This window comes from Pongo pygmaeus, chromosome 2 (assembly GCF_028885625.2).
Source record: "Pongo pygmaeus isolate AG05252 chromosome 2, NHGRI_mPonPyg2-v2.0_pri, whole genome shotgun sequence".
NCBI lineage: Eukaryota > Metazoa > Chordata > Mammalia > Primates > Hominidae > Pongo > Pongo pygmaeus.
In genome coordinates this window covers 34,259,182-34,282,201 of record NC_085930.1, presented here as the reverse complement: position 1 = coordinate 34,282,201, position 23,020 = coordinate 34,259,182, and the positions used below count along the sequence as shown (strand labels likewise).

General features: G+C 42.1%; 3 protein-coding genes across 3 annotated transcripts in view; 2 read left to right on the top strand and 1 right to left on the bottom strand.

Annotated features, from left to right (window-relative positions):
• The window catches only part of CEP97 (centrosomal protein 97), a 67,696-nt gene extending 67,050 nt beyond the window's left edge, over positions 1-646 (bottom strand). Inside the window, exon 1 of the mRNA XM_063661555.1 lies at positions 542-646. The gene's annotated coding sequence lies outside the window, so the exon portion shown is untranslated. The remainder of the gene's footprint in view (positions 1-541) is intronic.
• RPL24 (ribosomal protein L24) lies at positions 154-5,847 on the top strand. Its single transcript, XM_054479828.2, has 6 exons — positions 154-324; positions 439-514; positions 1,064-1,174; positions 4,021-4,157; positions 4,437-4,500; positions 5,723-5,847. The coding sequence occupies exons 1-6, from the start codon at positions 320-322 to the stop codon at positions 5,801-5,803; spliced, it is 474 nt and encodes a 157-aa protein (XP_054335803.1). The 5' UTR covers positions 154-319; the 3' UTR covers positions 5,804-5,847.
• A 130-nt stretch (positions 5,848-5,977) lies between these two features.
• The window catches only part of ZBTB11 (zinc finger and BTB domain containing 11), a 31,480-nt gene continuing 14,437 nt past the window's right edge, over positions 5,978-23,020 (top strand). Inside the window, exons 1-5 of the mRNA XM_054479821.2 lie at positions 5,978-10,309; positions 14,709-14,944; positions 15,569-15,800; positions 21,159-22,003; positions 22,253-22,429. Coding sequence (XP_054335796.1) covers positions 10,000-10,309; positions 14,709-14,944; positions 15,569-15,800; positions 21,159-22,003; positions 22,253-22,429 — 1,800 coding nt within the window. The 5' untranslated portion in view covers positions 5,978-9,999. The remainder of the gene's footprint in view (positions 10,310-14,708; positions 14,945-15,568; positions 15,801-21,158; positions 22,004-22,252; positions 22,430-23,020) is intronic.

Genomic DNA, 23,020 nt, shown 5'->3' with positions numbered 1-23,020 from the left:
CTCAAAAAAAAAAAAGAGAGAGAGAGAGACAGAGACAGAATGACTCATAAACCAACTGTCTGACTGCCTTTTTGGCAGGCCCTCTGGGCCCGAGAATCCTCCAGCAGCCTCTGGAAGAATTCCGCCAGAGGAAGTCAGCTGTCAGGGAAAACGAGATCTTTCGCCTCGCGATGATTACGTCATCAAGGAGGGCCAGGAACATCGAAGGATATTGGGGAGGAGATTTCCTGCCCCCATCCCCGCCACGACCTTATAAGGTCTCTTCCCATGATTCTCTCTTTCTTTTCGCCATCTTTTCTCCTTTCGTGGAGCTGTCGCCATGAAGTAAGCACTACCCGTGGTTCCCAATCCGCTTACATCCTCGGGCAGAACGCCTCTCTGTCGTCCCTGGCATGGCTGTAGACACCCTCCCTGATGGACTTTCACTTTTTGTTGCAGGGTCGAGCTGTGCAGTTTTAGCGGGTACAAGATCTACCCTGGACACGGGAGGCGCTACGCCAGGACCGACGGGAAGGTAAAAAGCCGCGTCAGCGTCACCTACCTTCTTGTACTCCGAGGAGGAAAGGCTGGTTTAATTCGGTTTAGGCGGGTTTATTCCCCACATCACCATTGGCCTCTGGAAGTCTTCGTGGATGCTCTGTGGACTGGTCGTTAGGACCAGAAACCTCTAAGTGAATCAGCGTTGATTATTGTGAGCCAGGTCGGACATCAGGAGGGGTTTATGTAACTGATGTCCTGGTGTAAGGGAAATAACTGAGATACCGAGGTATCCCTTGGAATCCCGGGACGGACAAGAGCAGAATGCTTCCCAGAAGGACGCACCACCCTGTCCTTTGCTATGAGCTTAGATTTCCTGCTCTTGAGAAAAGACTAAACGCAAGGACCTTCATAGTGTGACACAGTTACCTGCCAGTTATGTGACAGCCTTTTGGTCCTTGTGGGCCTCAGTTTTGTAAAATGATAAGCCAGAACTAGCATATTGATCTTCTAAGGATTCCAAGCTCACTCAGCCTCTTGTACTTTGTATAGTTAAATAGTAATTCCTTTGCATTTGTCACTCTAGGTTTTCCAGTTTCTTAATGCGAAATGCGAGTCGGCGTTCCTTTCCAAGAGGAATCCTCGGCAGATAAACTGGACTGTCCTCTACAGAAGGAAGCACAAAAAGGGACAGTCGGTAAGTGGAATACGGCTTGATGTTGGGGGCCATCTTAAGTTGTCTGAGCTCTCTGAACGTTGGTTTTCTGCTCTGTAAAATTAAATCAGACTGTATGCGAAAGAGCTCTTAAACTGTAAAGCGTCAGCGAAATGAAAAAGATATTATAAACTGTCTCTATATATCTTAGGTTAGCAGCAATACCGAGTTGAAATTTTAAAGTCAGATAAATTACGTTAAGCACCTTTGCGTTATATGGCAGGGTGGAAAGGCTTAGTTTTCCAGTGGGAGGAAATTGAGAAGTTACCATAATTTGGTTTTGATTGCAATATTTACAGGATTAGTCCTAACATAGCCAGTGGACTATGAACCAGTCCACCATACACTAGTTCATTCTCAAGACAATGGTTTTTCTGGTCCTTGTTAAGTGTCCTTTTAGCTGGGTTATACATGAGAAAAAGTTTTGAGTGCCATGGTAGGACTAGTATTTAGGAGGCTTGGGAATACTTACTGAGTACCTTCTGGATGAAGGACTTTTCTAGGTATTGTGAGAAATAAATGTCATCAGACATAAAATATGTTGAAAGTTCAGAGGAAGGAGAAACTTAAAAGTGGATATGACACACCTATTAGGGTGACTATTCAGAAAAAAAAAAACGAATTACAGGTGTTGGTGAGGATGGGGAGAAATTGGAACCTTTGTGCATTGCTAAATATGCAGCAGCTGTGAAAAACCATTTGGTGTTTTCTCAAAAGGGTAAACATAAAAATTAGCAGTTCCACTTCTAAGTTATACCCTAAACAGTTGAAAGCGGGGACTCTATAACTTGTACATCGGTGTCATAGCAAATCCGGGCTTGGTGGCAGCGGCTGTACTCTAGCTCCTCCAGAGGCCAAGGTGGGAGGATTGTTTGAGGCAACATAGGAGACCTTTAAAAAAAAAGTTATTTAGATGGATAATGGTGATAGCCACACAGCACTATGAATGTACATAAGGCCACTATACTTTTTTTTTTTTTTTTTTTTTTTTTGAGACAGGTTCTCTATTGCCCAGGCTGGAGAGCAGTGGCAGGATCACAGCTCACTCCACCTCAACCTTATTGGCTCAAGTGATCCTCCCACCTCAGCCTACCCCGTGGTCCACAGGCACATGCCACCATGGCCCAGCTATTTTTTAAATATATTTTGAGGAGACAGAAGTCTTTGCGATGTTGCCCAATTTCGTCTCAGATTCTTGGGCTCAAGTAATCCTCCTGCCTTGGCCACCCAAAGTACTGGCATTACAGGCGCAAGCCATCCTGCACAGCTAAATTATAATTTAAAAAGTTAAAATGAGGCTGGGCATGGTGGCTCACATGTCTGTAATCCCAGCACTTTGGGAGGCCGAGACGAGTGGATCACGAGGTCAGGAGTTCAAGAACAGCCTGGCCCACAGAATGAAACCCCGTCTCTACTAAAAATACAAAAAAAAATTAGCCGGGCGTGGTGGCAAGCGCCTGTAGTCCCAGCTACTTGGGAAGCTGAGGCAGGAGAATAGCTTGAACCCAGGAAGTGGGGGTTGCAGTGAGCTGGGATTGTGCCACTGCACTCCACCCTGGGTGACGGGGTGAGGCTCCATTTAAAAAAAAAAAAGTTAAAATGGGCCTAGTGCAGTGCCTCACGCCTCTAATTCCAGCACTTTGGGAGGCCCAGGCAAGAGGATCCCTTGAGCTTGAGCCCAGGAGTTTGAAACCAACCTGGCAACATAGTAGCGAAGACCCCAGTTTCTACTTAAAAAAATAGAAAACAGGCTGGGGATGGTGGCTCACGCCTGTAATTCTACCACTTGGGGAGGCCAAGGCAGACAGATTGCCTGAGCTCAGGAGTTAGAGACCAGCCTGGGCAACATGGTGGAACCCGGTTTCTACTAAAAATACAAAAATTAGCCGGGCGTGGTGGTGGGTACCTGTGATCCCAGCTACTCAGGAGGCTGAGGCAGAATTGCTTGAACCCCGGAGGTGGAGGCGGAGGTTGCAGTGAACCAAGATCATGCCACTGCACTCCAGCCTGGGCAACAGAGCAAGGCTGAGTCTTAGAAAAACCAAAAGGTTAAAATTGTCAACTTTACATTTTTACCACAATAAAAAAATGTTTAAGTGTTGGTTTGAGACAAGAATATTAAACAGGTAAATACTGCTATTTACTGTAGAAAAACTGCCATTTTACTGTAGAAACAATAAGATTTCATCTTTCTAAAAAGTTTAAAATTAGGATGTCTGTAAACCACCAGTGTGCCTTATTTTTGTTAAAAGTTTTTAAGGTAATTATGCATGTCAGTGCCTTAATAAACTTTTCGAATATACTTTGTTCTTGACTTAAAGGTGCACTGCAAGATCTTTTTCTCATAAACACTGTAGTATAGGTTTCCAGTAATCTACAGAAAGTGTTAGATTCCACAATACCTTCTTAGACAAATGCTACCTAACATTTGGTGGCTGTCAAATCATTTGTCTTAACTTATTTCTCCTAGTGACAGTCCTTTGAGTTAAAATAGCTGAATATGATAATTTTTTTCAATAAGTAAATTATTAAAAGTATAAATGGTCTTCATTTATACTACTATGCAGTTCATGGAATAACCATTTTCCTTAGAGTTCAATTTTTTGTGTGTCTTTTTAAGGTAGTAAAAAAATGGCTAGGATTTGTAATAGAGGGCTTAATCCATAAGTGGAAAACATGTTTTATTTTATTTCAAATATATGAATTATTTTTTGTTGAATATGAATCTTAAAATACTTCATTTGCCCTGTCTTACAAGACTTAATTTTTTCTCCCTCTAAATTCTTGAAGGAAGGTTCCTAAGTGTGCCCCTCATCTTTGTTTTGCAGGAAGAAATTCAAAAGAAAAGAACCCGCCGAGCAGTCAAATTCCAGAGGGCCATTACTGGTGCATCTCTTGCTGATATAATGGCCAAGAGGAATCAGAAACCTGAAGTTAGAAAGGCTCAACGAGAACAAGCTATCAGGTGAGGAATGCTTTCATTATGAGCATTTTACCTATTGGGATGGATTTTAGGTTTGGGTCTTCAGTAATTAAAGTTACCATATAGTCTAATATATGTTAAGCTGATTTGGTGGTTAATGAAAATTATTGACAAACTCTTTGGATTTAGTCTACAAATAAATGGAGGTGGGGAAGGAAGGAATAACGGTCATTGTACTTGTCTAGTACAGTCTAACTCTAATAATAAGTTGTACCACTAAGGAGTAAAGTGCTTTTGCCTTAAGTTACTTTTACCCCACAGGGCTGCTAAGGAAGCAAAAAAGGCCAAGCAAGCATCTAAAAAGACTGCAATGGCTGCTGCTAAGGTAATTATGGGGTTTCTTTACTTTCTTGAACAATACAACAGGAACATTTTCTTTTTTTGAGACGGAGTCTTGCTCTGTTGCCCAGGATGGAGTGCAGTGGTGTGATCTGATCTCGGCTCACTGCAACCTCTGCCTCCTGGGTTCAAGTGATACTCCTGCCTCAGCCTCCCAAGTAGCTGGGAGTACAGGTGCGCGCCATCACGCCCGGCTATTTTTTTTTTTTTTTTTTTTTTTTTTTTTTTTTTTTTTTTTTTTTAAGTAGAGACAGGGTTTCACCATGTTGGACAGGCTGGTCTTGAACTCTTGACCTCAGGTGATCTGCCCACCTCAGCCTCCCAAAGTGCTAGGATTACAAGTGTGAGCCACTGAGCCCAGCTGGAAAATTTATTTTCAGTCTAAATTGTGATAAATGAAAGTTTCACATTTTTAAGGTATTGAATGCAAGACTCAATTGGAAATGATGTTTGTAACCAATTACTTGGCCAGTGGTTCAGGTCTCCAGAGAGGTGGTCCTCTCCATAAGCCAAAGCATGTGTTACTGTTAGGAACTGGGAAAAATAAAGGTTGGCTTTTTTTTTTTTTTTTTCCCCCCTCCTTCAACACAGGGCCTTACTCTGTAGCCCAGCTGGAGTGCAGTGGCACAATCACGGCTTGCTGCAGCCTCAACCTCCTGGGCTCAAGTGATCCTCCTGACTCAGCCCCCTAAGTAGCTGGGACTGCAGGCAAGCGCTACCACATCCAGCTAATAGGTATTTTAGTTGAGATGGTTTCGCTATGTTGCCCAGGCTGGCCTCAAACTCCTGAGCTCAAGCGATCCACCTGCTTTAGCGCCCCGAAGTGTTGGGATGAGCCCCTGCACCCTGTCTGGTTTTGAAAGTTACTATGGTTATCTACATTGATAACATTGAGAAAAGCTGAGTAAACACTGTACTGTTACTGAGATCTTTTCAGTGAGTTTCTGTTAGGATGCATTTCAGGATCCTACACTGCACTTGGTTGTGTCTCATTTCCTCCAGTCTGAGATGGTATCTTAGTCTTTGTCTTTCATTGTAAAGATGGGCTTTAAATATTTAAGGGGAGTCACATTAAAAGATTGGCATTAGGAATGCAGTTAAATTACTAAGAAAGTGATCTAAGCTACATAAACAATCTGGATGTGAGAGATGGGTAATAATAGGGTAACAAAAGTTTTGTGGAGTAATATCACGTTATCTTTTTACAGGCACCTACAAAGGCAGCACCTAAGCAAAAGATTGTGAAGCCTGTGAAAGTCTCAGCTCCTCGAGTTGGTGGAAAACGCTAAACTGGCAGATTAGATTTTTAAATAAAGATTGGATTATAACTCTAGGTTGTGCTGGATTTTTTTTTTTCTTGTAACAGGCATGTTGGACTTTACATGGTCATAGGTGAACTAGTAAAGAATGTAAGATGTAGGTATTTTATTAAAAAGTCTATTGCTCAGGAATAATGCATCCTATAAAGTTCTTTGTTGGAGAGAGGTTAAGCAAAATAGTGTAAGAAGATGGGTAAGGTCAGATGCTATCTTGGCTTGGCTGGGGTGTATAGGGCACATTACAAAAACTTCATTGCCTTAACTTTTTGGTTACATTGCTGTAAGTACTAGGATGTTGCTGGTGCAGTGGCTCACGCCTGTAATCGCAGCATTTCTAAGATCAAAGCCGGGTGATCACTTGAGCTCAGGAATTCAAGAACAGCCTGAGTGACATGGCGAAACCCCATCTCTACAAAAACATAAAAGTGAGCCAGGCATGGTGGAGAGTGTATATAGTCCCAGCTGGGAGTGTGGAAGGATCGCTTGAGCCAGGAAGATCGAGGCTGCAGTGAGCTGAAATCGTGCCACTACACTCTAGCCTGGGTGACAGCAAGACCCTGTATCAAAAAACAAAAGTACTTTTTAAATGATTTTCTTGTTAAAATACCTTTTCCCATGATAGACAAATGTAGTTTATATTGGTTTGCTTGTAGTCATTGGTATCTCACCTACCATTTGCTAATAGCTGAGTTGAAGGTGCTAAAAACTCAGCTGTATTAATCCACTCTTGCTTTCAGAAAGTAATGTCTAAATGAAAAGCACTACTGCTTGAATAAAGAGTATCCTTAGCTAAATTCCCAGAGTAGTTTGTTGAGCTGGGGGCTTGCCAAAGCTGTGTTAAATTACAAAAATGTCTGGATAAACTGATATTCAAGAGATTTTGAGAGTCTTGTTGCCCAGGCTGGAGTGCAATGGCACGATCTCGGCTCACCGCAACCTCCGCCTCCTGGGTTCAAGCGACTCTCCTGCCTCAGCCTCCCAAGTAGCTGGGATTACAGGCATGTGCCACCATGGCTGGCTAATTTTGTATTTTTAGTAGGGACGCGGTTTCTTCATGGGCAGGCTGGTCTCGAACTCCCGACCTCAGGTGATCTGCCTGCCTCACCCTCCCAAAGTGTTGGGATTACAGGCGTGCGCCACCGCGCCCAGCCTGAGATTTATATATTTAAGATGTGATAAAATAGTAGTAATCAAAACTTACATGTGAAGAATAGGCTTCTACTTCGACAGAAAGGTCATTTTTACCTGCCAACCTGTGCCAAGTTGCCAGGATACAACTGGACAAATCAGAGTCCTCTTTAAGGAAACATGATTTTACACAGAATACTAGGTGAGGGTATATAGTCAATGTCAACATTTTCCTCCATCACTATCCTATCCAAGGTGATAGAATTTTTTTTTTCTAGTGCATGTTACATTCAGACGTCCAAGTGTTACAGGTAAAATGAGTAAGAACCTGAAAATGTAAACTAAAATCAATATAAGAAATATGTAGGCCGGGCGCGGTGGCTCACGCCTGTAATCCCAGCACTTTGGGAGGCCGAGGCGGGCGGATCACGAGGTCAGGAGATCGAGACCATCCTGGCTAACACGGTGAAACCCCGTCTCTACTAAAAACAACAAAAATTAGCCGGGCGAGGTGGCGGGCGCCTGTAGTCCCAGCTACTCGGGAGGCTGAGGCAGGAGAATGGCGTGAATCCCGGGGGGCGGAGCCTGCAGTGAGCCGAGATCGCGCCACTGCACTCCAACCTGGGCGACAGCGAGACTCCGTCTCAAAAAAAAAAAAAAAGAAATATGTAAAATACAGGCTTTTGCTCATAAAAGCAAAATGTTAAGATTTTGCATTGGGAAGAGTCATTTTTTGTAATGTTTTATTTAGGGAATTACTGGGGAAGTAAAGTCATTATACCCAACTTGAATGTAAAGCTATGCTTGCTAATTTTTGGAGAATAAAATGTCTGGGCTAAATGTTGGCTTTTAATAAAGTGGAGCTGCCCATTGTCATTACCCTTGAGTCTTAGGTAACCTGGGACCCAGAAGAAGCTAGAAATAAACACTACCTGTTCTCACTACAGCAAGTTTAGCTTTACTCAGGAAGACAATTTGACCACTGGGAAAGCATTTTATTAAAACGTTTGTTTCTATTGGCCCAAAGGATAATGCGTGCATCAGTAGGCTTTCTCGGTGCTTACAGGTGGTGGTTTGGCAATAATTGAGTGGAGGGATTCTTTTTTTTTTAACTCTTCTACAACCTAGCTGTATTGTTGGCAGATTTGAATGTATTCACTTAATATATTAAATGTTTAATATTAAATATCAACTTAAAATGTTTAGTTTTTTTATTTTTTTGAGACGGAGTCTTCCCTCTGTCACCCAGGCTGGAATGCAGTGGCACAATCTCGGCTCGCTACAACCTCCGCTTCCCGGGTTCAAGCGATTCCCCTGCCTCAGCCTCCCAAGTAGCTGGGACTTCAGGCCCAGTAGAGACGGGGTTTCACCATGTTAGCCAGGATGGTCTCGATCTCCTGACCTCGTGATTTGCCCGCCTCGGCCTCCCAAAGTGCTGGGATTACAGGCGTGAGTCACCGCGCCCGGCCAAAATATTTAAAGACAGCATGACAGGAGAGTGGGGCTTGCCTGACACGTAGACCAGTTTCCTGGGTTCGTAGAGGGTGCATTTGGTCTTCTGCTCTCACTGCCCCACCCCATGGGGGAAGACGTGCATCTCCATTTTTAAATTCCTCCTTTGAGCTATAGTGGCAAACTCAGCAACTAAGTAGATCCCAAGCCTGGTAGTTTCTTTTTTCTTGTGGGCCTTGAGAGCTCATGTCCCCGCACCTGGAATCTTTGAAGGATGACAGGCCATCTGGGAATTACTGCGTGTGCACACACACAAAAACACGCCCCTAACACCAGAGGCTGGCTGTATGATTCTGTTTTCGAGCCTATTGTATTCACCTGTCTGCCCGTCAGCTACTTCTAGGAGCGTCAAAGGGCCTCACCCAGAGACTACAGACCCCCTGGTGGAGAAGTGTACTAGGCCGTGTCTGCAGCTGGAGCCCTCGGCCTGAAATGTTCTGGCTTTAGCAAAGCGGCGACAGTGTCCAACCCCAGTCCACGAGGAGGGATGTCAGCCCTGGGCTCCTGTGAGCGCTGCAGATTCGTCCCAGGAAAGGGTGACCGGGGTCGCTGCTCCGGGATTACCAGCTAAATACCTGTATTAGCATCCTCAGCACGCACTGGGAGACGCAGCTCAAGTCCGCTCCCCTTCTTGTACCCTTATATATATTTGGTGCAAAATGAAGAACCTTTTCCCCTACGTTTGTGTAAAAATATATGTAAATAAAGCTTTAAAATAGTGTTACCGACCCCCTTTTCCACTCGCAATAAGGTTGACTATATATGCTGATAATTCCAGAAAAATCTCGACTCTTCCTTGAGTAGTCTGGAGCTAGCAGGTGCAAGTTTAGAAACAATAACTCATTACTGAGGGAGGCACTGAAAATTTTATAACTGTTAACTGGAATCTAAATTTCCATGTGAATGGGCTGTCTCTGGTCCCGTGTCAAGAAACTAATAATTTTCCAAAAGCCTGAAAATATGCTTTTATGATGTCGGGAGTCTCAAGGTAAACGTAAAAACGGACTCCTTTACCCCTTTGGATGTCTCGGATGAACTCTCAACTGTCCACCAGCTCCCCCTACACGTGGCTTCTTAGAAAGCGTGGAAAAGGGAAAAATGAAAAGAGAAACTGCCAGGACTTAAGATGTCTGCTTAAAGACCCCTCGAACTGCAATTAAGGGTCTACCCGCTTCCAAAATGTCCACCCGCAGTCCTGACGTCACTGGATCGGCTCCATCAAGCCAGAAAACGAGAGTGCGCTCCAATCAGGGCTCAGTCCCCGCCCTTGGCTTGCGTCACTTCCGGTGGTGCAGCAGCCATTTTGTCAGTCGCCAGCGGATCCCGCGCGCTGGGGAAGTGCAGTTCCCCCTGGTTACCAACTCGTCCGCTTTTCCTTCGGACTAAGGGAGCCGTCGAAGAGCGCTCGCCAAAGGCGCAGCCGTTTCTCCCTACGGTGCCGCCGCTCCTCCTGCAGCCGCCCGTACGTAGTGAGCCGTTTTCCTCACCTGTCCCTGACAGGCGCCCTCAGGGAGCCGCGGTCCGCGATGTCAAGCGAGGAAAGCTACCGGGCCATCCTGCGTTACCTGACGAACGAGCGCGAGCCGTACGCGCCGGGCACCGAGGGCAATGTCAAGCGTAAAATCCGAAAAGCTGCCGCCTGCTACGTGGTGCGCGGCGGAACTCTGTATTACCAGCGGCGACAGCGGCACCGCAAGACCTTCGCGGAGCTGGAGGTGGTGCTGCAGCCGGAGCGACGCCGGGACCTCATCGAGGCGGCGCACCTGGGTCCCGGCGGCACTCACCACACCCGGCATCAGACCTGGCACTACCTGTCCAAGACGTACTGGTGGCGAGGTGAGACCTGGCCCGCGGCGAGGGGGCGGGCTGGCGAGTCGTTGCCTGGGCAAGGCTCGCTGGCGAGGCCTATTTGCGTACCCACGAGTCGGAGGGTCTCGGACGCCTCTGGGCGGTGGAGCTGCTGCCAGGCGGAGCCGAGAGGGTGGGGGACGCGAAAGGAGCCGCACTTCCCACAGGAAGGAGGCCGGCGAAGCTGGGGGCGGGCCCTGGCCCTGGGTGGGACCAAGGGGGCTTCCCCGGAGGCCGGGCCAGCCGCGGGGAGGGGCCGGACGCCTGGGCTGCGCCAGGTCCGCCTCCTTGGGCGGCCCCTTGAGGCTGAGGCTCCGGCCCTCCGGTGGTGGCGTTTGGCTCGCGGCAGTGGAGGTTGCGGGGTGCACGTTTTCGACTGTGCTGACGTTTGGAGGGAGGGACGAGTCACCCGAAGCCGTTTCTTTAGTGCTGCGCTTGGGTTTTGGCGAGCGAGTATGAGCTGCTCTGGACACATTCGCTAGTGTTCCTCAAATTTTGCCGCTGCTGCATAAATAAGGGAATAATACAGTTATTTGCAGAAGTGATGAGTGATTGAGAAATCGCCTTGAACTTTTTTTTTAAGAACAAGAATTAAATGTAAAAGATATCAGATACTCTTTTTGTTTGTTTGGTTTTGCGGGGTGAGGGGTGTGTGTTTGAGTAGACACGGGTCTCGCCTCGTTCCCCAGGTTGGTCTCCATCTGGCTCAAGCCATCCTCCCGCCTCGGCCTCCTAAAGTGTTGGGATTTCAGGCATGCGCCGCGGCGCCCAGCTTGATATTTGTAACTGAATGTTTTAATAATCTTTCCCCTCATGATGTGAAAAACGCGTTTGGGAATTGTGTAGCATTGTATATACGCAGAAAAGGTACGATTACTGTGACTTTTTGATTGTCCAGAAATACAGCTCTGAAGTTACTTGACTCTTTGGGAACCAGTTGTAGGGGAGGAGAGCAAGTGTCCTTGGCTTCTTAACCATCTTCACTCTCCACAGTTAATGAATATTCAAATTGTCAGAATTAGTTAATAGTTTACAGTCCCATTTAAGAAATTTTGTTAGGAACAGTGCTGTCACTTTCCATATGGCTACGGAAAAGTTAATTCATTCAAGTCTTGGTTACTTCGTCTGTGAATAAGGAAATTACCGAATAGTTTCTAAAGTTCTTTTCGGTTTATAAACGTCATCAAGTTTATTCGTTTACGAACTATTGGATAATCAAATTCTTCCATTTATTTTCCACTTTAAACCAATATCTGAATTAAATTTCTATAAGGACAGACAAATGCGAAGGTTAAATTATGAGGTAATGAAGTAATCAGTGCATTTTGTTTGGATGGGTTTGGGTAGACATTAGTTTGTTGAGCAAATGTCTCAGATTTAATACTTCAGGATTTGTTAAAGATGATAATTGTAATTATAGGTAACATTGATCAAGCTTATATATGCAGGATGTAGTCGTTAGCCCTTCGCATTTATTTTACCTTCATAAAACCTTAATACTTATCTCCCTTTTTTGGAGACAGAGTGTAGGGGGTCTTGCTTGGTGCAGTGACACGATCACAGCTCACTGTAGCCTCGACCTCCTAGGCTCAGATGATCCTCCCATTTCAGCCTCTATCTGTTTTACAGATGAAAAAACTAAAAGCACTAGGATGTTAAATAACACAACAAAAGTCACACAGCTGACCTTTGTGATCTCACACTTTTCTTAACCCAGTGTTATGTGGTATTTTGTGTTCAGGATTTTCTTTTTCTAAGTTCATTATCTGTGAATGATTCTAATCCAGTTTTTTTTTTTTTTTTAATTTTTAGTGTGCAGTGTCTTAAAAGGCAAAAACCTGAGACGATGTTTATTTATTTATTTATTTATTTATTGAGACAGAGTCACTCTGTTGCCCAGGCTGGAGTGCAGTGGCGCGATATCGGCTCACTGCAACTCTACCTCCCGGGTTCAAGCAATTCTCGTGCCTTAGTCTCCAGAGTAGCTGGGATTACACCACGCCCAGCTAATTTTTCTATTTTTAGTAGCGACGGGGTTTCACCATGTTGGCCAGGCTGGGCTCGAACTCCTGACCCCAGGTGATCTGCTCACCTCGACCTCCCAGAGTGCTGGGATTACAGGTGTAAGCCACAGCGCCTGGCCAATACGATCTCTTTCGGTCTCTAAATCTACACTCATATAAATGCTTTTTTGATAAAGTTATATTTAACTCAAACCCATTGTTCCTTTCTTTGTTTTTTCTTTTTTCTTTTTTTTTTTTTCTTGGAGACAGATTCTTGTTCTGTCACCCAGGCCGGAGCACAGTGGCGCGATCTCGGCTCACTGCAGCCTTCGCCTCCCAGGCTCGTGTGATTCTGGTGCCTCAGTCTCCAGAGTAGCTGGGACTACAGGCGTGTGCCTCCACACCTAGCTAATTTTTGTATTTTTAGTAGAAACGGGGTTTTGCTCTGTTGGCCAGGCTTGTCTCGAACTCCTTACCTCAAATGATCCGCCCACCTCAGCCTCCCAAAGTGCATGAGCCACGCCCCAAGCCCCATTGTTTATGTTCTGCAAAAAAAAAAAAAAAAAAGTCTCTGTGAATCAATAAATTTGACAAATTCGTAGGTTAAACAGGTTTCTTCACCGTAGAAGTCAGAGGTTCCAATAATAAATGTCAATTGTATACAGCTAAAATTTTTCTGAATTTATGACTTCAATGTATACTTTTATAATCAGTGTGGGACATAATACAATTTGGAAAATATTGCTTGAATACTATTTGAAGATTGAAAGTATAAGGAACTTGGTGGCCAGGCAAGGTGGCTCATGCCCGTAATCCCAGCACTTTGGGAGGCCAAGGCGGGCAGATCACTTGAGGTCAGGAGTTAGAGACCAGCCTGGCCAAAATAGTGAAACCCCATCTCTACTAAAAATACAAAAAATTAGCCGGGTGTGGTGGCGGGCGCCTGTAATCCCAGCTACTCGGGAGGCTGAGGTGGGAGTATCGCTTGAACCCGGTAGGCGGAGGTTGCAGTGAGCCGAGATCCCACCACTGCACTCCAGCCTGGGCAACAGAGAGAGATTCCATTTCAAAAAAAAAAAAGTGTAAGGAGCTTTGTATAATTCGACATTTTAAAACACTTTTCAGGAATATTCTCTATACCTCTATCATTTTACCTAATAACCTTTTCATTCGTGCTTATTTGAAGATTTGGGGGTAACTTTCTGCCCTAGGAATGGACAGGCATGCTCTTGTATAAGTAGAATAATATACCAAAAATCCCATGACTTCTGGAGGCCTAGCTCTGCCATTTTACTAGATGTGACTTTGGACAAGTTACATACCTCTTAGGGCTTTATTTTCCTCTTGTATAGAATGGGAATTAATTGTTCTCTTACAAGGATGATAGTGGGGTGTGTGTATATGTGTATATATACATAAAGCCTTGTCCCTGCCCCCTCACCCCTACCGCAGCATGCTGGGAGCTGGAAGTTGAAATTCAAACTCTTGTGAGTGGCTTGTATATAATCAACTTTTGTTAGACTGTGTATGCTATTATTTTACACAACCCTAAAATCTCATAACTTTCAAAAACAAAAGATTTATTTTAAACTTTCATTACAAGTTTTGTAGTAGTCTTGTTCCAGGCTACAGATTGGTTTCAGCTTTTTTCATCTGAAATTCAGGTTTAAGAACAACATCCCTCTGGGACATGCTGTTCTTTGTGAGAGGGGACAAAGATCAGAGAATGGTGCAAAATACTCAGTACCTCTTAAGGTTCTGTTCAGATATGGTACACATCACATGTGTACAGATCAAATCACTTGGTCAAGCCTAATGTCACTGGGGTGGAGAAGTATTAGCTTGAGCCATATTAAATTGTTAATTTGTTTAGTTTTGTTTTGAGACAGAGTCTTGCTCTGTCGCCCAGGCTGGAGTGCAGTGGCACAATCTCAGCTCACTGCAACCTCCGCCTCCCGGGTTATAAGTGAGTCTCCTGCCTCAGCCTCCAGAGTAGCTGGGATTACAGGTGTGTGCCATCATGCCCTAAATTGTTAATTTGTGTAGGTCAAAAACAGGTGAATATTGGCAGTTTCACATAGTTCCTCTTGCATGAAAACATTGCAACTCACATGAAAATGGGTAGAGCTATATAGTCATCTTATGATTGGAGAAACAGATAACTGGGAATAAAGAAAAAAAATTACCTCAGCAGAAGAATATCATTTATAACTTTATATTTTTTGGAAAAAAGTATATTTTACATTCTAATAAACTCTACATATTTTATGGGATATGAATGTCTGCACATATGTACTGAAACGTGTTAATGTGCACAGACTAAATAATATATTCTGTTTTCAGTTAACGGTATTAAATTTGACTTGTTAATATTTTCTTTGTAGGTATATTGAAGCAAGTCAAAGATTACATTAAACAGTGTAGCAAATGCCAGGAGAAACTAGATCGATCCCGTCCAATATCAGATGTTTCAGAAATGCTGGAAGAATTGGGACTAGACCTTGAATCTGGAGAAGAAAGTAATGAATCAGAAGATGATATGAGCAACTTTACTTCATCTCCAACTACAGCGTCCAAGCCTGCAAAAAAGAAGCCAGTATCCAAACATGAACTTGTGTTTGTAAGTAGTACTCTCCAGTCAGCTTTAAGATTTGTAACTAGTGTACTAGTATTTGCAGCCTTGGTGACTTATTTTTCTCAAACCACTAAGACTGCTTATTGAATAAGACAAAATGGCAATGTACTGTGTTGTTATATAAGCTGAACTGCCTCTTCATTTATCATCAATGTTCCTGTTATTTTTTTCAGAATGAACTTATTAATAATTACCTGTTGGTTTGTTGTTAATTATCCTCCCTCCCTTCTTTTGTGATGATATATTGATACAAGTAGACAGATTTACATTTCTGGAAGCAGTCTCTGGGTTTACGCCCCAAGGTAAAATTAATCTGGCTAGGTCTTTGTTTTTCACCTGCATCAGTTTCATACATCATCATATTTCTGATTAGTAAGAAGAGGCAGCCAGAAGTGAGATACAGATTTTCATTAGGTGAGGTAGAATGAACATGGCAGAAAATAGAGAGGATAGGACAACATATCTTTTTATTTAAATACATAGGTAACAAAGAAAATAAATTATTCATACCTGGTAAAACGTAATATGTAATGTGTCTTGTTTTAAAGCTTGTTAAGGGTAAAAAATACAGGTAATATATTACTCCTGCTCTCAAACTTATTTTGACAGGTTGACACCAAAGGAGTGGTAAAACGTTCTTCTCCAAAACATTGTCAGGCTGTCTTAAAACAGCTGAACGAACAGAGACTTTCCAACCAGTTCTGTGATGTTACTTTGTTAATTGAAGGAGAAGAGTACAAAGCTCATAAATCCGTTTTGTCAGCAAATAGCGAGTATTTTCGAGATCTTTTTATTGAGAAAGGAGCTGTTTCCAGTCATGAGGCTGTGGTGGATCTTTCTGGTAAGGATTTTCTATTACTCTTGCTTTTTGTTTGTAATAACATTCTAGAAGAGGGGGATATGTGTGTCTTCCACACACAGATTTTATGCCAAAGTAACAGAAGCCCACTGACAGCAGTAGACTAAGCTGTACTGAAAAGGTTCTTTTTAGCAAGATTTCTGTGGTAGAGTTATGGAAAAGGGTGTCATTTCCTTTCACTACGTCTTAAGTGAGACAATTATAGCAGAAAAAGAATTTCTGGGATTTAAACTGTTAAAAACAGTTTGAGTGAAATCCATAAGTGCAACAAAATTATTACATTAAATGAATATGTTATTTAAAAATCGATTGTTTAAGCTAGGTGTGGTGGTGCACACCTGTAGTCCCACCTACTCGGGAGGCTGGGATGTGAGGATCGCTTAAGGTCAGGAATTCCAGGCTGTGGTGTGTCATTGTACCTGTGAATACCCACTGCTCTCCAGACTGGGCAATATAACAAGACCCTGCCTCTAAAAATAAAAAGTAAATAAAAATTGACTGTTTATGTCTTATTTTGTGGAACTTGTAATTATATTTTATAAGTCTTTTGGTTTTTAAAGATTAATCCTGAGTTTATTAAGTTCAATAATCAAATTATCAATATAGAAAAGTCAAAATTCAGGTTTGTTTTTTGTTTGTATCGTATTATTATAGTAAATAAATAGTTCAACTTTCTTTTGGCTTCACTAGAATTTATATATTGGCTTATGAGTCATCAAATGAAAATTTAGGAAGAATTAAAATAGGTAGCATTATTTATACATTTTCTCATCATATGAAACTTGCTGTAACTTTTGAATTACTTAAATCACTTTGAAATGTATTTTTTCCTTTTTGAAACAAAAAAGTGACTTTATCCAGGTATGTAAAATCTTAATTATTTAACCACTGATCCTTTTATGCTTTATTGTTTTTAGTCCTACCTCTTCTGGGAAGATACATTTTTCCTTAGCAGTGGCTTTATGTTTATAGAGAGCAATAATAATGGCCGGGCGCAGTGGCTCCTGCCTGTAATCCCACAGCACTTTGGGAGGTTGAGGCAGGCGGATCACCTGAGGTCATGGGTTCGAGACCAGCCTGATCAACATGGAGAAACCCTGTCTCTACTAAAAATGTAAAATTAGTTGGGCATGGTGACGCATGCCTGTAATCCCAGCTACTGGGGAGGCTGAGGCAGGAGAATCACTTGAACCTGGGAGGTGGAGGTTGCAGTGAGCTGAGATCACGCCATTGCACTCTAGCCTGGGTGACAAGAGCAAAACTCCGTCTCAAAAAAAAAACACTAATAGCTTTCTCTATATAAATAAATATTTATTAAGCATCCACTGCATACAAAGAACTAGCCTAGGCTCAGGGGGTGTACATATGAGCAAAAACTTTTTGGAGCTTAGAGTTGGCATTACATTCTAGATTAGTGGTATTTGTTTTTTTTTTTCTGGGTTTGGTGACTCAAAGGAGAAAATACGTCTTACACTGAGCCATCTGAATATAAAAACCCATCACAGGTTATTCTTTTGATATGTTTGCTTTGGAATTTTTTCCCTATATTTCATGCATCTTGAAAGCATGAGTGTTGCTCTTTTCTGTTTTCTCAGCAGTTTATAGCAAATGAAATGTCTGCCTGAAAAAAACTATGGCACAGCATCCTGATATTCCAACATAATACATCATTTAATCTTCATTCCATATGGATATTTTTGTATATTGTTCAGCAAATATTATGTAAGCCAATCGTAGGTGAAATAGGCATTATTTTAAAAATATGTTTGATTTAAATATTAAGTAGATAAGGCTGGGCACAGTGGCTCATGCTGGTAATCCCAAAGCTTTTCAAATCTTTGAGGCAGGTGGATTGCTTGAGCTCAGAAGTTCGAGACCATCCTGGACAACATGGTGAAACCCTGTGGCTACCAAAATTTACAAAAATTAGCCAGGCATGGTGTCACATGCCTGTAGTCCCAGCTACGTTGGAGGCTGAGGTAGGAGGATCACTTGACCCCAGGAGGCGGAGGTTGCAGTGAGCCGAGACCACACCACTGCGCTCCAGCCTGGGCAACAGAGCAAGACCCTGTCTTAGCCACAAAAAAATTTAATCTTAAGTGTGTCATTTACAGTATCTTAGTCTGCCATACCCCTGGATGTTGAAGTCCCCACCATAATTTTTCCTTCTGTTATAATTGTCCATTTCATTTGAGAGGATATTTTTATAAAGTTTTCAAATTGTAAAAAAAAAACAAAATTTGCCCTCTTAATGATTTTTCCCTTTTATTTATTTTCAGATAGTCCCTGAAACAGAATAGGTTCAGAGAGGCTCGTTCCTTTTATTTTTAGTTGACATGTAATAGTTGTACATATTTATGGTGTATAAAATGATACTTTGGTACATGTATACAATTAGTAATGATCAAATGAGGGTAATTAGGGTATACCTATCACCTCAAACATTTACCTTTCTTTGTGTTGAAAACATTCAAAATTCTTTCAGCCCTTTTTTTTTTTTTTTTTTTTTTTTTTTTTTTTTTTTTGACAATCTCATTCTGTCACCCTAGGCTAGAGTGCAGTGGTGCAGTCATGGGCTCAAGCAATTTTCCTGCTTCGGCCTCCCGTGTAGGTGGGAACACAGGTGCACACCACCTTGTCCAACTAATTTTTTCATTTGTTTGTTTATAGAGATGGAGTCTCACTTTGTTGCCCAGGCTGGCCTTGAACTCCTGGACTCCTCCTGCCTCAGCCTCTCAAAGCACTGAGATTACAGGGGGTGAGCCACCATGCCAGGTTTCTTGTAGCTTTTTTAACATATACAATAAACTGTTGTTAACTATATACCCTGTGGTACTATAGAACACTAGAAGTTGTTCCTTCTATCTATCTAGCTGTAATTTTGTATCTATTAATCAACCTCCTCCTATACTCTCCTCCTGTCACCCTGCCCATCTTCTAATAACCATAACTCTTCTCTCTACTTGTATGATCTAAGTTGTTTTTTTTAGCTCCCCCATATGAGTGAGGACATTTGGTATTTATCTTTCTGTCTGTGACTTGCTTAGCATGATGTCCTCCAGGTTTATCGTGTTGCTGCAAATGACAGGATTTCATTCTTTTTTATGGCTGAATAGTATTCCATTGTGTATATTTACCACATTTTTTCCATTAATCTGTTGATGAACATGTAGTTTGATTTCATTTCTTGGCTATTGTGAGTAGTGCTGCCATAAACATGGGGTGCAGGTATCTCTTTGATATAATTTCTTTTCTTTGGGTAGATACCCAGTAGTGGGATTGCTGGATCATACGGTAGTTATATTTTTAGTTTTTTGAGGCACTTCCATAGTGTGTTTCATCCTGGTGTACTAATTTACATTTTTACCAACAAATGGGAGGCAGAGGTTGCAGTGAGCCAAGATCGCGCCATTGCACTCCAGCCTGGGCAACAAGAGCGAAACTCCGTCTCAAACAAAAAAAAAAAAAAAAAAAAAAGAATTAGCTTTCCTAGAAATGGCTGAATTCACCATAATGATAATGTTGGTGAGGAGTCCCCTCAGTTTTTTTCAGCCTGAGTCCTAACATCTCACAGTTTAAGGCTTCTCTGTATGTTTGTTCATCCTTCTTTTGCATGAAGGTTCTTTTGCATGAAGTACCATACTTTACATACCTTGAGTCAGAACTGAAAATTACAGCAAATATGGCTCTCAATTGTATATTTAAAAATCTCTAAGATAAATTATTGTATGAGAAAAGCAAAGTGCAGAGAAGTATGTATAATATGACACCTAGTGTGAGAAGGCGGAATTAGAATATTTGCCTCCGTCTAGGTGTGGTGGCTCACACCTGTAATCCAAGGACTTTGAGATGCCAAGGCAGGAGTATCCCTTCAGGCCAGGAGGTCAAGATCAGCTGAGACAACATGGGGAGACCTCCATGTCTTCAAAATATAAAAATAACCAGGTGCACACCTGCCCTGCTACTCAGGTGGCTGAAGCAGAAGGACTGCTTGAGCCTGGGAAGTCAAGGTTACAGTGAGCTGTGATCAATCCACTGCACTTCAGCCTGGATGACAGAGCAAGGGCCTGTCTCAAAGTACCTAAATAAAAAAAGAAGGCCGGGTGTGGTGGCTCACGCCTGTAATCCCAGCACTTTTGGGAGGCCGAGGCAGGCGTATCACAAGGTCAGGAGATCGAGACCATCCTGGCCAATATGGTGAAACCCTGTCTCTACTAAAAATACAAAAATCAGCTGGGCATGGTGGCGTGTGCCTGTAGTCCCAGCTACTCCGGAGGCTGAGACAGGAGAATTGCTTGAACCTGGGAGTCGGGAGGTTGCAGTGAGCCAAGATTTCGCCACTGCACTCTAGCCTGGCCACAGAGCAAGACTCCATCTCAAAAAAAACCAAAAATAAATAAATAAATAAAAATATTGGCTTGGCTGTATAATGAAATTCTGGAGAGCTATACAAATTCTTAATCATTCTGGTTATGGAATTATCACTGTGTAATCTTTTTTCTGATTTTTGATTCATGTGAATATTAAGAATTAAAAATGGCTTTTGAAAGTGAATCACTGAGAATTTTAGAAAAGAAACTGACCTTGTTTTCCCACAGAAGAATGTAATACCTCACGTGTATAGTAATTATTTCATTCCTTAGACCTGGTATAGGTAAACTACAGCCCAAATACCACTCTTCCCCTCCTTCCACTTTTGTAAAGAAGGTGTATTGGAACACAGCCGCGTCCATTGGTGTACATCTGCTTTCCAGCTACAGTGGCAAAGCTGAGCAGTTTTAGCAGACATCTCATGGCCTGCAATGTTTATTATCTTACTCTTAACAGAAAAATGTTGCTAACCTCTCCCTTAGGTATTGTTTTTTTACTTTACTTTTAGTCATAGAATACTTTGTTCAGTCACATTTTTATATGGACCACTGTTACTTGGAAGTAAGCTGTGTTTACTGAAGTGAGATTAGGGGACAGGTTGATTGAACCCTGCCACTCACCTGTCTTCCTCTTTTTTTTTAACCCTCCATCCTCCAGCAGCTGTTTCTTGAGGGGAATTTGAGGAATCCCCAGGGTTCTAAGGAGTACAGTTTGAAAATGACTGCCTTACAGCAACTCTTGAGGTAGTAAGTCTGATACTATTTTCTATATTAGGTACTGAGACTTAGCTCATACAAATGAGTTAGTCAAGGTTTAATAAGAAACCAGAACAAAATGCAAATCCAGGGATGATTAGTCACAGAACAAATGGTCATATTTGCCTTTGAATTATATTTTATATTGTCATAATTCTGTATTGTTTCATTGGTAATTGACTTTTTTGTCTTTACCTTCTTTGTATTCATACAGGTTTTTGTAAGGCCAGCTTCCTTCCTTTACTGGAATTTGCCTATACTTCTGTACTAAGTTTTGATTTCTGTAGCATGGCTGATGTAGCCATCTTAGCTCGTCATCTTTTTATGTCAGAAGTCTTAGAGATTTGTGAAAGTGTACATAAGCTAATGGAAGAAAAGCAGCTAACAGTATATAAGAAGGGCGAAGTACAAACAGTTGCATCCACCCAGGACTTACGAGTACAGAATGGAGGTACAGCACCTCCTGTGGCTAGCAGTGAGGGAACCACAACAAGTTTATCTACTGAACTTGGGGATTGTGAAATTGTACTACTGGTAAATGGAGAATTGCCAGAAGCTGAGCAGAATGGAGAGGTAGGACGACAGCCTGAGCCCCAGGTTTCTTCAGAGGCTGAATCTGCCCTGTCATCGGTAGGATGTATAGCTGATTCCCATCCTGAAATGGAGTCTGTTGATTTAATAACAAAAAACAACCAGACAGAACTAGAAACTTCAAACAACAGAGAAAATAACACAGTTTCTAATATACACCCTAAACTTTCGAAAGAGAATGTAATTAGTAGCTCGCCAGAGAGTAGTGGTATGGGAAATGATATATCAGCTGAGGATATTTGTGCTGAAGACATTCCAAAACATAGGCAGAACGTTGACCAGCCTTTAAAAGATCAGGAAAATCTAGTTGCATCAACAGCAAAGACAGACTTTGGCCCTGATGATGATACTTACAGAAGCAGGCTTCGACAACGTTCTGTTAATGAAGGGGCATATATTCGACTACACAAGGGAATGGAGAAAAAGCTGCAGAAACGGAAAGCCGTTCCCAAGTCAGCAGTTCAACAGGTATGATGTAAGAAGGGTTGACCTTTGTAGTTTTAGCTTTAGGTTGAAAGCATTGTATTGATGAACTTATGGCTATAGTGAAAATTATTTGGGAGGTGAGATGGGTACAAGGTAGTAACTTAATGTTTTAAATGCCAGTATCAATAAGATGATGTGAATTTGAAATCTTTTTGTTAGAAATTTACAACATGACTTTAAAAATTAAAATTGAGTAGATTTACTTAGATTGTGATTTCTGTCCCTTATTAGGTGGCTCAGAAGTTAGTTCAAAGAGGAAAAAAGATGAAACAGCCAAAAAGAGATGCTAAAGAGAACACAGAAGAAGCATCTCATAAATGTGGGGAATGTGGAATGGTTTTTCAGAGACGATACGCCCTTATAATGCACAAACTGAAACATGAAAGAGCTAGAGATTACAAATGTCCAGTAAGTATTTGGAAAGCTAATTGAAGATAACTCTAATTCATAATATATAGAATCTAACTTACTGCTTGGTTATCTTTTCACTTGTATTCTATGTCTTATATGGCTATAAGAGTCATCTTCTGATTTAAATGTGCATGTCATTTACTTGCCTCCCAAAAATATTCAGTGACTTAGCCTTATCTCTGCTTCCTCCTGATACCGTAGTAAGACAATAGTAAAAAGATCATTTTAAAAATGTAACTCATAAAAAGGCAGAGAGAACAGGAAATCTTGAAACAACTAAATTCTGGATACAAATAAATAGATGGAGTAACTTATTCAGCAGATTTGAAAGGGTTCACCCAGGTTTTCAGTGGGGAAAGCTAAGAATCAACCCAAATTGAATTGTAGAACCACCAAAATGTCTCGGGAATTAGTAGTGCTAGCTACCTTGAAAGCAGAAGCAATTAAATCACTACCCCTGTCCCTTTAGCCAAAGATCCATCTTCTACTCCCTGGAAAGGATAAAACCATAACTCCACTGGGGAATACTGTGTACAGTGAAGCTAAATGTACTGTACTCAAAACAGGGAAGAGTAAAAGCATACTGAA

Coding starts and splice junctions, on each gene's coding strand:
- RPL24 (XM_054479828.2), top strand. Junction 515..1,063: donor ACGCCAGGACCGACGGGAAG/GTAAAAAGCCGC, acceptor TTGTCACTCTAG/GTTTTCCAGTTTCTTAATGC. Junction 4,501..5,722: donor CTGCAATGGCTGCTGCTAAG/GTAATTATGGGG, acceptor ATCTTTTTACAG/GCACCTACAAAGGCAGCACC.